We start from the raw sequence: 14,141 nt of genomic DNA, 5'->3' as shown, positions 1-14,141 counted from the left end.
ACTTGTGTTAACTACAGCGAAGTGATAAATGTAACACTCAATGGGAAGAAAATACTCTTGCACTATAACTCTTGAAGGAGTTAAAATATGTGTGTTTTATTTGAATAATGTTACAAAGTTTTGGTCTGAATGGAATTTATTTGGGGTGCAATGTTGAGAATCGTAGTGCAGAGACACTATTGCTCTCAGGTTAGTAATTTATTGAAATACTATATTGCAGTTTAGTGTAGAAACTCTTTGAGTACATGCTTGGCTCCAGTTGATTGTATCTGTAGGAGCAGTTCCACTACTTTTTGGTTTCGAAATGCTGCCTTGTAGGAGAAACGTGTTGGAGGAAAGAGCAGCGTTTTCTGTCCACTATTCTGAAGCTGATTTTGAAAACTAGCGAATAATACATGTGGTATTCTGTAATTATTGCATTTGTATTGCTTTTTCCTAATAAAATAAGGAATTTTATAGTGATTAATCTTTTATTTACGTTTTTAGTGATGGAATAATATCAAGTGTGTCAACTCCTTGTCTGTGAGCACAGAATGGTGATGGCACATGTCCAGAAGAGGACAGGGATATTTGGACATGTATCTGAACAGTTGCATTGTGTACTTGATTTGTGTCTGCCATGCATTGCTTGGATTTCTGTCCTCAGGGGTACTTGAGATGTCCGTGGAGGTCATTAGAAGAGATGCATGCTACAGAGTTATTCCTCTGATTTCAGTTGTATCTTTGGTAGTTGATAGTCCATTTGGAGTCCTTTTCTTTTGATATTTGCTTCAGACTGGAATTTCTTTAAGGCTTAATCGTGGCAGAGAGAGAATTCTAGGGTTTTCTAGGGTTTATCACCTGTGAGTTCTGAAGATATTCTAATTGCCTCTGGAAGTCATGATAATGGTAGCAGCTAGAAACTTTCATTAGTAGAGGAGGAGGCAATTCTTTAAATAATAGAACCAATAAATTAAGTTGCATCTTCACTGACAGAACGGAAAAATTGATAATGTATTTGATCCTGTTGTGGCTGGAAAATACAAGGAAGATGAATCTACTTGTCTTTTAATACTCTGGTTGCATATGCTTTGGAGTAAAGTCGTCTAGGGAATTTTTAAAAATGGTGGCGTACCTTCCTTCCAGGTTATGATTAAGAAATTAATGACTCATATCTTAAACCAGAGATACCAAAATTAACTTTAAAGAAAAGCATTTGAAATGAGCTATAATATGAAAATCCTGAGACTTCTTAGTGTTTAAAGGGTTGAGTTTTAGATATCTAAATGCACTGAGCTCAAATATATTTTTTCTTTTCTTCTTTTTTGGAGGTCTTCAGAAAATGAGACAAAAGACCGGATGGCATGCAGAGCAAAGGTTGCCATATCAGGTAAGAGGCCATGGTAGTCACTTAATTATAGAAGCTAATTAGCCGTACAGTGTCTTGTAATACAAACTATACAAAAAAGATTGTATTTTTAAAGTGTGTATGTGGTTCAGAGGCATCAATCCTCTAATGCTGCAAGGGAACTTGAGCTTAAGTTACACATGGGCTTTTGAAGATCCTATCCTCTCTTTCCATTTTATTCACAGGGCATCCCACAGAGGGAAATTCTTTTCTGTTTGCCACTAAACACTGAATGCGTTTCAAAGCTAAATAAGTGTGAGTGAGCTGAAAATTTTTTTCTCCCCACAACGGCAGGCTTTGAGAGCAGAATTATGACTAGTATGCAAATGTTGTTTAGGCAACGTAGATTACATTACTACAGCAAAAGTATAGCGGTATGACTTCAATGCAGGCTAGTAACGAGGACATTTAACAACCATTCCTAGTAGGCTGTTTTCTAGCCTGTTCTCAAACTTCAGCACTGTGGATTTATTGTTTTGTTTGCCTGTGACAGCAGTGGATGTTAGTATTTCCAGCAGTCCCGTGGCTGTTCTGCCAGCTTTGCTAACAGATCTGTTTGTGCTCCCTGACCTGCTTCATTAAGAATAAAATAGTGGAGAACAGCTCACTACTGGAACCGTTTCAATTAATTCTGCATATTTTGAGATATCTTTAAGCAAGGTAACTCCTAGTAGAAGAGTGATGAGCACATGGTTCAATAGTGTTTTTTGCCAGCACAGCTGTTTGCAGAATGTGTATCTGTCTTTCCTCCTTATGGTAGTTGGATGAAAGCATCTGTTTGCCTGTCTGTGTTGCAGTTGCACCTTTCTTCAAATTTGGAGAGCTATCTGCAGTGAAGACTTTAGGGTCATATAATACACTTCTACTATCTTTAGAAAATCAGAATTTTTTAAGAACTCTCTTTTTAGTATGAAAAACTTGCTCAGGATATGAAGGATTTAGCTGCTTTCTTTTGATGGAATAAGAGCACAGGGGGTGAAATACACCACTTTGTATATGGTGCCACCTGTTAATGAATCTGCACTGTTACCAACACAGTGGCTCTCAAAACCGGAGGTTATGTCCTCAGAAGTGTGGCAGAGATCAAGGTGAAGAGAAGGAAGAACCAACTGCCTCTCTGTGCAGTCCAGCCTGGGAGTGCTGGGTGCTGCCATGCCTCACTCCTCTTCAGATACTTGTGTCAGGAAGCCTGGCCAGGTCCAGTTTACAGCAGAAAAGCCTAAATGCTGCTCTTGGCCTCTGCTGATTTATTCTTTCTATGGGTCACCTCCTGATTTTCTACCCTCAGTAATCCATCCACTTATTTATTTCCACTAATAATATTTCCACTTATTTATATCCACTAATTTATTAGTGTGTCATACAGTTAGTGCATGCCAGATGACGATTACCAAAAAAGTAGGGCAATCGTGACCAACTGCAAAAGTTTGGGAAGAACTATGCAGGACTACTGAGGAATATTCTCCTACAGAAAGCAGCTATGTCAGATACTGTGTGGGAAGTGTATTCCTTAATCCACAGTTTTTCACACTTCTATAATTTTTACTTATCCCCCATATTTTTGAATAAATTTTGTAATTTATGTTATTGTACCAATCGATTTTTTTTTTTTTGTCAGAAGATAATACATCAAATGTTGATGAAAAAGCATTATCATAATTTAAAGTAATTTTATAAAGGAATCATTGGGTTTAAATTTGATTCATTGTAGTATTTGAATGTATTCAGTTTGCATCCACACAGATTTACAGATAATGGTAACTGAAATGAAGGTGTATGAAAATTGATCTTTGTTTTTGATAAATGACAGCTCTTTCAGTACAAGAATGAATTGAAAGCTGATTTACAAATATCATGTTAAACTTGTTCCAGGATTGATTGTCTATACCCTGATGATTTTCTGACCAAGGTGTAAATTTTTCAGCTAGCAAGATATTGAAAATGGCATACAGAAGTAATCTTTAATCTAGTACTCTAATTGCTAACAAGGTCTCTTGAGCACATTAAAATTGTCATTCAGAGTTTGCTATGATTAAAGACAGAAAAAGCTTTTATTTGTAACTGTTTTTACATATGAATGTAGATTTGAGACCTTTGTATTTTAGGAAAGAAACATTCTGTGCTTTGTCTCTGGCAAAGATGAATATATATATCTTGTAAAAGTTTAAGAGAGACTTCTGTAAGGGTTGTCACAAAACTATTTCTCTTTATGTAAAACCCCCTATTTTTAGAAATGCTTGCTATGCAAATGCATCTTTAGAAGAGGAAGGCAGTTTCAGAACATGGTGATGTACTGATTTTTAGGAAGTTAGAAGTCTAAAGCTGTACGCTGGTAGTTCACTTGCAAGTTCATTCGTTTTCATGAACACTTAAAAATAGATGAATTTGAAAGTTTCAGTATTGAAATAGCTTTTATAATAAGATGTCTCATTATAAAAATTAACTGAAATTTGAATTTTTCAGTTAACTTCTGAGACAGAGTGACTATATGTGATTTCACTTAACAAGTTTTTAGGGTAAACCCCTGTAGGAATACATGACTATTTGATGCCAAAATACTGGCGCTATTTTGTATCAGCATAGTGAATGTGGATTTTTCCATCAGCCTCATATGAAGACAACACTGGAATCAGCAATGCTTCTTTATAACAATATTGAGTATTTTTGTCATAAGACAACTGAGTTCATGCTGTTCACTGCTGCCATCATGTGTCACTTAATATATTGCATATACTTTTAAACAGCACTTGTACTTCAGAAATCAGATTTTGATTTATAAAGCCCTCACAGCATTTGTCTTTTAATAGGGAACTAATAAAAAACATTATGTCTTCACCTGAGTCCTCTAAGCTGGAGGAAAATGTCATTTACTATGTTGAGTTTAGTAGATAAATTGGAAAATTTAGTGAAGAAAATACTTTCCTAATATTAAAATGACAGGCATGATTTAAAATAATGGCTTCATAATTGCTTCTCTGCTGTGGTTCTGAAGTAGAAGGATATTTTTTGTTAAAAGAAAAAAGATTTCTAAACTCTTTTTATGCTAAGACAATTCTCACTGGGAATGTGATTACAAGTGGTATTTTCTCCGTGGTTAGCAAAACAAGACTGAAGTGTTTGCAGTATAAGTATCCCAGTCTTTTCATTAAAACAGGAAGGTTTTCCTCTTGCAGTGGGATGAGTGGTTTTCAGCACAAGGCAAGCAGGATTTTGGTTTACATCTGTGCATAATAATGGGCTCAGAGAATACCTCTCAGAAGTATGTTACACAGCTTCTCTGGAATGTTATTTCAGGTACTTTCAAATGAGATTTAAAATATTCTTTATTCTAGCATAATTTCTAAACAGAAATGACGCTTCAAGTTGAACTAATTATTGCATTTTCTTTTGATGTGGATAATAATCTCGGAATAGTTATGCTGTTCATTGGGTGGAAGGCTGCGTTGCCACTAGAACATCAGAAAAAGAAACAACACGCTTTTTGTAATTTGTTCTGATCACAGATCTACAATATTGATTCTGTAACTTAATCTTCCTTCCTTCTTTTTTCCCCCTTTAGATATTCGAATACCATTAATGTGGAAAGGCTCTGACCACTTCAGCAAAAAAGAAAGTATGTAAGATGTAATTAATTACTCTGATAAGCATTTGCTTATGCTTGTAAATTTAAACTGAATGAGGAAGTTCATACTCACTTCAACCCCTTTTTTGACCTTTCATTAGGTCTATATTTTACTCTTTGTTGTGTAAATGCTTGTAATTTGAAGTTGCTGGTTGTAGTTAGCTAAGTTAGTTCAAAGTCCTGTGGTTCTGTGTTTAAACCCGACTCTCTAAAGAGTCCACCTGAGGAAGAATTCCAGAGGAAGCAACAGAAGAATGTTGTATTAAATGGTTAACTGGGAAATTTCTGCTTAAACACATTGTTCTATGTCTTGTCTGCACTTGAGAGAGCATATTGGAGGCTGTTTCCAATGAGAAATTTAAATGAAAGTTGACTGTTGGTGTTGAGGGTATTATTGGATAGCCTTCAAGTACATGCATTTTGCTGTGTCATGGAGATTAATCCTAAATCTGTTCCAGCTGTCACCTGGCATTGATTTCACTTTGATTTTCAATAGGGTCAGAGATGCAAAGCATGGCAAAATAGTCTAATCCTATGGAGCACATTCATAAAATGATACAGACTTTGGATCAAATGTTTTTCTTTTTTTTTGTGTAAAGTCAATTTTACTAAACAAAATTACACTTTTACTAATGTTTTTGAAATTGCTAGCAGACACTATACCTGATTACTCAACATTTTTTTTCTCCTAATAGAGGTAGGCATTTTTTTCCCTTTGTGTATGTTATTCTACCTATATAGCAGCTTTGATAGGTCAATTATCATAAAATCCTATGATGAAAATTTCTGGTGGGAAGAATTTGAGGGCAATTCCTTAGAGGTCTGAATTACCATTTTGTATAGTTTTGATTACTGGCAGTGTTTAGTATTGTGATGTGCAATGTGGCTGATAAAAGTTTTCTGTGACTCTCCAGAATCACAGCGCTACGCAGTGTTTTGTTTGTTCAGAATGGGAGCTGAGGTTTTTGATACTGAGGTGACTATTGTGGATGAAGCAACAACAGATATCTGTTTTGAAAATGTAACCATATTGTGAGTATAATTTACTTCTGTTGAATGAAGTACAAATATTGCTGTTTTCTTTTGCAGGTGGATGTGATTATGATTAAGATTGGCTGAGGATCACTAGGTTTTGCTGTGGGCAAAGGAATCAGCAGAGGCTCTGTTCATTTTAGTGGGTGGAGGATCCCCATCTCTGGAAGGCTGTTTTTTTTTTGTGCAAAATGATGCTGGTTGTAGATGTGACAGTTCATCTGTACTTTTTTCATTTTTGCCCTGCTGAAGCATTTTCTTTATATAAAGAGATAAACAAGCTTACATCTCAAGGACAGCATTAAATTAATGCTAAAACCTGAAAGCATTATGACATTATAGGTGTAAATGTTGCACCTATATTGAATTTTTATCCTGTTTCATTTTTATCCTGTCTAGCAGGTTACAGTCTCTTTCCTCATGTAACAACTCATGTCTGTCACACCTACCTGAGTGTGTGCTTGACTCCACTCCCTTCCTTTACTTTTATATCAACAATTTAGAGTCCGTCTCCTGAGGAAGACTGACTGGAAAACTAGAACTACCAAAAACTTTAAATCAAGATCCTGAAAACTGAATTTAAATCAAATTTTAAACTCTCTTAAACACCTGTTCAAGTTAAGAGTGGGGATAAAGATTTAAATCTGCTTCTTCAAAGTTATGAAACTTAGCCATTATAATTTTCTGTGAAGCACTGCAACAAAAGCAGAAAAGGCACCCTAACTTGCCTTGTATCCCACAAGGCATAGAAAGACTTGATACAAAAGCTTTTGGAATGATTTCATAATGTCGTGTGTAATGGCATGATTTGTTTCTGAAGGATGAGGTTAGGCTTCTGGCTTGATGACTAAGCTTGAGAACAAGACAATCAGAGAGCTGAAAACTGAGAAAGGTTGTGGGCCAGAGGATGCAGCAGTAGGTAGTTCAGTGGTAATAGACAGATTTTATTATATAGCATTTTTTTTTCAGTAATTTGAAGGGGATGGGGTGCAGTTAAGGTATCTTTTAAACAGTTCAATCTGATTTAGGACTGTAGGCAGGGATAGGTTTTCAATCATGTGATTTTTGTATAACAGTAGAGGGCAGATTTAAGTGTGTTTGAATGTCTTGCCTGTGTATTCCATAATGTGGGTGTTTTTTCCATTTTTAATCTAAATGTTGAATTTCCAGTTTGTAATTGTTTATGCTGCAGTTATCAATCTCATGAGGCCAGTGCTAAGTTACTACTGTGTACTCTTGTCCTTAAATCCATATTAATGTATATCTGTGCCTGAATTTGATGGCATTCCTTCCCTAGATTAGAAATATATTATTTAATCTATAAAGCAGCAGCATTCCTTGGCTTCGTACACAGTTTGTTAACAAATGCTCTGAAACTTTCTCCTCCCCCACTTCAGTGATGAAGCAAGCCCAGATTTCCAGGTAAAGGTTGAAGTGTATAGCTGCTGTACAGAAGAGTCTTTATATATAACAAACACTCCTAAGAAACTGGCAAAGAAACTTAAAACATCCCTCAGCAAAGCTACAGGGAAGAAACTCAAAGCTGCACTGGAGGAAGACAGCACTGAACCCCTTGTGCCTGCTGACCCAGTCATCCAGTAAGCCACATATATTGATGTTCTGGTTTTATAGCTTTTGAAATAGAAATAGGCCAAATATAATTGTAAATTTTTGGCAAACTGCCAAGAAACTGCTTTTTCTCTACTTGCCCAAGTGAAAAAAAATTTACATTTTAAATAGGAAATGAGAAAGTATGTGTGAATTTCAACCATGTCGCTGAACCTTGGGGCCTGGTTCTGATCTTGAAACACACAAACGGCCTTTATCTTTGTTCTCCACAGCCAGCCAGCTGGTAAATCCACTGTTCTTTGCAAACTCCATAATATTTTTAGTTTGATCTCTAGAGGAAGCTGAACTTGTACAGTCTGTCTGTGTCTTTCTGTCCATCCACCTCTCCTCCTTCTCCTCCTTCCCCCTTCCCTGTTTACTTCCTCCCCCATACTATTTTTGCACCTAGCCAATGTTGCTCATACTTGACAGGTAGATATGTGTAAAAGTTACAAATTGTGTGAAATAGGAAAAGTTGTGTATGAAGGCAGAATAAACCATGCCTGTACCCTCTTTCCTAATTCCACTTGCTAGCTTTTCAGTAAAACTCTGCACTGCCAAAGGCACTTTATGGTTACAGGTTACTTAGCAGGAGATTTCTGAATTGACTTTAGCACAGGACGCTTTAAAATGACTTACTGGTTTTCAGTGTTTGTAGGTATAAATGCTTTTCCCAATAATGTACCTGTTTCCTTTTAAGAATTAACTACCTACTAATAGTTTCCAAGTACTTCAATTTCATTGGAATTTAAGCAGGCCAAATACCTAATTTGCAAATATTAATAGCATTGGTTTATTGCATTTATTTTAATTTTTTAAGAAAGAAATTTTTTCAAGGAATTCCTCTTTTTTGGCAGCTGACAGTAAAGAATCAATGCTTAATTCTTGCTAGGTGTTTAGTCTTAGTCTAGTTTCATATCTAGACTAATAGAAATCTATTTGCTGGGATTTTACAAGGAAACATTTAAGCATATTCTCTCTTTTTTGAACTGATATAACTGCAAACTGATTTTTCTGTTTGATTCAAAAATAGACATCCAAGAGATCTTATCCACAGAGTAAAACAAATTTTATCACTAACTTTCCAGTGGATTCCACCTAATGACAATATATTTTTCAATCTGCATCATGTCAGGTGGCTGTGCCTTGCACCAGCTTCAGCTGAGCCATGAGACACTATCATTAGACACAGTTTGAATCAGATATAAGCACTGGCTCCTTTGCTTCAGTATAGATTGCCTGTCTTTTAAGGAAAAAGCACCAGTAGGCAATTTAAACAGCTGCCTCCTCCCCTGGGTTTTGCTTTTGGTTTCTCAATTGAATTTTCCTTCCCTCCATCTTGGAAGTTTGTTGTTTCTACTGCAGATAATCATCTCACAGTGACTATTCCTTTCTTAACACAATTAAATGAACAATGAAGTGTTAAATGATGGCATTTCTGGGTGATTGAAATAGTTGTTTGGAAAGAAATGGGTTATTATAGGCAGAAAATAAGTTGTCAAATTTTTTATAGGTTCCTCCAAGGATTTATATTAGTTAGACCTTGGTATGTAGCCCTTATAAAAGGGAAGAGACTGCAAGATTACAAGAGATCTTTCAAGTATTCCCAGAGAGTTTTACCAGTCCAGCAGGGGAAATTAAACTGCAACAAAAAAGTGAACTTTCTATATTATGCGAACACCTTTTCTCTGTAGAATTCATTTGTACAAGTTTTTTTCTTTCCAATGCACACATGAGTGAAATTCTCAATTTTCCAAAAACTCTGTGATCCCTCTGTTTCAAACTTCTTGGCTTAGAAATCGCTCTGGTTAGTGAGGAAACTGTCAGACTTGGAACTTCTTGAAAGAGCTTAGTGACAAAGAGCTTGATTGGTTGCTTAAGTTAGTTAATTTGAAAGATACCGATATTCTCTCTTAATTATCCCTCATTTAGTTTCTATAGTCTTTTGCTGGCTTAGTTTTTCAATTCTGCCTTAAATATTTTTTTTTAGTTTTTACATTCTTCATAGAAGAAAAAAAAAATTTAGTGCAGTTTTGCTATTAAATTCCAGTGTAACCAGGTTGCTGTTTGGATAAATCACTGGAGAGTCTCCCTCAAGTGCCTGTTTACTCATTTGCAGAACTGGCCTGTGCATGCACTGGTTGTTGTTTGATATATTGTCCTCCACTGGGCTGAAGGTGCAGCAGCTTCCGTGTCCTGTGTTTGATTTGGCAAATTCCCAGTGATATTTTGCTGGAAGTACACAGTCTAATCTGGTGGCCTCACTTTGATGGTTGGGTTCTTGTTAGCACCTGAAGGTTATATTTGGTTTTACCCTCTATTATTTAAGATCTGATTGAATATTGAGAATATTGAATTCTTTTTTTTTTTTTTTTACCTCACAAGTCTTCTACTCACTCCTTCACTCACACTGAATGAATGAACTAAGATTGGGATTTCTAACATTTGGTTTAATATTCAGGAATAGATTCTAGAATTGAAGATGTCTTAATTAACATACATTGATAGAGTGTTATAGTTACACCTTCCCACACCCGGGTCTGTTTAGAAACTTCGGTGCCTCTGTGTCTTGATCAGTAAACAGATTTAACAATGAGCCTTTGCCACAGGCATGTTGTGGAGATGAGCTGTTGTTTTTTTTTTTTAAATGAAGTTGTTACATGGAAAAATACTACAGATATGCAAAGTACTGAATGAGATGCAGCAGGCAGATTATTCTTTGTTATACAGAGAAACTGCCATTTAAGGCAGTTAGCTAATTCTCTGAAATGCAAAGGAAAAATACAGTCAACAATCCTGATTAGCCAGTTAAATCTGAAAAATAGCTGTAGATAAAACTTTCCTAAATTATATTGCAGCTGCCTGAAAGGAATGACTTGTATTTTAGAATGAAAATGTTACTGTGGAGCATATTTTAAAAGTGAAGTAGCTATTTTTTTTGGCAATGTTGTGGTGGTAATTAGTCATGCTTTAGAAAAAAAAAAGTAATTTTAAAATCAGCGCAGCAGTTTTATCTGTGAGAAGAGATTGAACTTTTTGGTACAGTTTAAATAGAATAGTTGAGCAATGCATTGCTCAACTGCATGGTCAGACATAATCAGTGGAGAATCTTTTGTTAAGGAACAGTTTAGCAGGGAATATATACAAATGCTGATGAGTTTTTTGTTCAGATTGCCCTCTTCAAATGCTTCATAGCAGTGTTTTTTCACCCAGGATGTTATATTGTATGCAATTTTCTCTTTTTTCCCTGGAGACAGATATGTAATAGACCTCCCCTCTAACAAACTTCCTACTTTTCCTCCTCCTCTTTGGTTAGGGTTAGGGGGAAGTAGACACTCTCCTTATTTATCCACAGAGCCAAAGGTCTGAAAACTGTATGTTCCCACTGTGCTAGTAAGAAAAATAAAATTTGAATAATACTAAGATGGAAAACTATTCTTGATTATCTTAGTTCAATGTTGTCTTCTCAGCTTTTACGCCACTAAGCTTTCTTATATTCTACTGAAGATATTTTAAGGATCTTATGCTAGATGCTGTTAGGGAGAGTAGTTAGTGATTTGGAGGGGTTTGTTTTCTTGTGAACTTTGTTCTAACTGCCGTTAGCCAGGTGGAATTCCTACTGCATTGCTGGACTATAAATCTGTTACTTGGTCCGATGAGTATTTTAGAGAAAAGGTTAAACGTACTAAATTTATACCAGTTTATTCCAAGAACTGCATTCCACAATTGCACTGTGCTGAACTGTAAGAGTGATACTTTTTTTCCCTAGGCAAAATACAAAACTAAGATAAAAGATTCTGAAACCTCTTAAGTCCAATAAGTGAAAAGAAATCCTTTCTGCTACAAAACTGACTATAGGATTTCTTTACAGATTTCTGCCTGTGAATCATCAATCTATTGGATCCTATTAAAAATACATATATAAACAACTGGTTTATAAAGTGTAGTCTGTGTAGGAATACCAAAAAGCACAGCAACATGGAGAAGCATCATAATGCCTTTTAATTTTTAACCTGTATTTTCAGATAAAGTTTGTCATCAGTTGTTCTATTAACTTTAGGGATTTTTGAACCTATTACCAAATCTAATTGCTTTAGGCCTAGTAATAAGAGGTGTAAAACTATTGGAAGTTACTTGGTGTGTGACTAGAGGAGAGAGGTGTTTTGAGCATCCAGAGGGTGCAGAGGGTTTGGATAGCACAGCCTGTATGCCTGTGTTTGGCTGCTGCTGGCTCCTCAGGAAGCACAAGCCCAGCTCATAGGCAGTGACCACATGAGAAGTCTCCTGGCCAGCAGGTCCCAGAGAGGAGGCAAGAGAAAGAGTTGTAATGAATGATGGCCTGGAAGTTGTGGGGTGGGGAACTGGAGGGTACACACATGGAGGCAGGAGATAAGGATCTAGGAAGGAGAGGAACAGACTGTGGAACAGTGTTTACAAGAAGAACGAGAGATACAGGAGTTGTGTGGGAAGAGGTTGTGGAGGTGTCCATCTGTGGTTACTGACAGGTCCTGCCCTGCTCCTTGGTGTTTCCTTGTACCCAAATGTGGTCTCTCAGGCGTGTCTAGACTCCCTTTAATTACTGCCCAAGCAACATGAAGCAGAAATGTCCTAAACATGCCTTTTCTTTCACATTTAGTGGAGCAAAGTACAGCTTGCTAGCATATACCACTTTGGGGCTGGAAAGTGCTGAGGACAACTTCAGGACCCACAACCTTACCATTACAGGAAATGGTAAGTACATATGGCATCAATTTAAGGAAATAAAAAACCAGTAACATTTTGCATTAAAGTCTTGTAAACTAAAGAGCTTAAAGAGATTATTTTTCTTGATACTCAATATAGAACAACTTTAATAAAATATTTAACGTCTCTAAACCAGACATCTGTACACAGCTGAATAAACTATATGTTGAGTAAAATTTCAAGTCCAGATAAAAATTTAATTCTTTTGGGAGTTTCTTCTGTCATTTGCATCTCCGTCTTATGTGAGTTGTAGTTATATACAAATTATTTCCCCTTCCTCACAACCAAGGAAGGGTATCAGAATGAAGAACAGCTTGTTCCTCTGTAGTCAGAAGGAAAGGAGAAAAATTACTTTGGTTTGGCAAGATTGTTTGAGGCCCAGATTTAACACAGGATGTAAGAGTGTGTGCTTGCAGTCTGTGCTGGCTGCTGTCCTTCAGCTCTGGGGCAGCACAAGTTGGGAGCAGTCAGCCTGGATGCTGACACTGTGAGGGACGGATTATGCTGGAACTGCTGGTGGTATTTTCACTTTTTGGTACTTTGTCCATTTTCTGCAAGGACAGTTCCTCCCATAAGCCATCCTCCAACTCTTAACTTAAGACATGGGTCTCTCTGTTGCTTCTGGGAACTTAAATCATTTACTGGGGTAAACTTGACCTCAAAGGGAATTGCCTTCTTTACGTTTCAGTAATTTTTAAAAAGTACAGATTTGAAGATTTGTGGGGCATTTATTTCTTGAAGTATTGGATGAATAATTCGGAGTACCTTTGATATTTGTAAGCCTTTCTTTCATAGTACTTCATATCTTTCTTCTTGAAGCTCCTTTTTCTGACATTAATTTACATAATTTAGTCTGGTAAGGAAGGACATACCTGGACATTTTGGTTCATTACAAGCGTTTCTAAACCTTGACCAAAGACAGAGTCACATTAATGGAACATTGTATTACCTACTTCTAATAACAGAAGAGAGAGCCTATTGCGTAGTAGAGCTGAGCTATTCCAATTCATTAGAAACTCCTTGGAACTCTAAATTAGCTCCTCTAGTGCTGAAGGCAAAAGTAGATACAAATTCCAAGCCTTATTAAAACAATCTGAAGCAAAGTGCTCATGTATAAATGTAGCTGTGTGCCACAATGGGATGGGCTCAGGGATCACACGACATGAGAGGGCCAGTGTACTTACCTTTCAAGAGTTTCTAGCTCTGGAATGAGCTACATTTTATGTAAGAACAACTTTTTTTTGCAGAACATTGCCATTTTTACTTGAAATTATTTTATAATTTATGAAAATTTTCAATTAAAAAACACTTCCTGAAGACTAAAAATCAGTTTTAATCTAATCCCACATTCATTCCTCAAAATACGAAAATATGCTTATTTACACTCAGGATCTTAATGTAAAAATAGATGTAGAAAGCTCAGCTATATATTTAGGGCAATTTTTCAGACCTGAGTGTTTGTCTGTCTTTTGCCTTTTCCTTTCCCCCAGAGGAATCCTCTTTTTGGCTACCCCTGTATGGAAACATGTGTTGCCGTTTAGTTGTCCAGCCCACCTGCATGGCCAGGGATATGATGGCAGGATTTCTAAATCAGCAGGTAAGGAGACCTTGCTTGTGTTTGCATCCTGGGCTATTAATAGCTGTCATTAAGAGTCAATTGTTAAAACATTTGCTTCTACCTGAAGTGGTGTATTGAGAACTGTTGTTTTTTACCTGCTCTACCTAGAGCAAGGAGGAATGTAGCTCTCT

General features: G+C 36.4%; 1 protein-coding gene across 3 annotated transcripts in view; it reads left to right on the top strand.

The window, feature by feature from the left end:
* RTKN2 (rhotekin 2) overlaps positions 1–14,141 on the top strand; it is a 52,515-nt gene that overhangs the window by 21,800 nt on the left and 16,574 nt on the right. For all 3 annotated transcript variants that reach the window (XM_053983513.1, XM_053983511.1, XM_053983512.1), the window contains 6 exons: positions 1,311–1,369; positions 4,947–5,000; positions 5,924–6,041; positions 7,439–7,639; positions 12,286–12,380; positions 13,883–13,989. In XM_053983513.1, the coding sequence (XP_053839488.1) occupies positions 1,311–1,369; positions 4,947–5,000; positions 5,924–6,041; positions 7,439–7,639; positions 12,286–12,380; positions 13,883–13,989 (634 nt within the window). The remainder of the gene's footprint in view (positions 1–1,310; positions 1,370–4,946; positions 5,001–5,923; positions 6,042–7,438; positions 7,640–12,285; positions 12,381–13,882; positions 13,990–14,141) is intronic.

The sequence above is a fragment of the Vidua macroura genome, chromosome 8, assembly GCF_024509145.1.
Source record: "Vidua macroura isolate BioBank_ID:100142 chromosome 8, ASM2450914v1, whole genome shotgun sequence".
Classification (NCBI taxonomy): Eukaryota; Metazoa; Chordata; class Aves; order Passeriformes; family Viduidae; genus Vidua; species Vidua macroura.
This window is presented reverse-complemented; position numbering and strand designations above follow the sequence as displayed.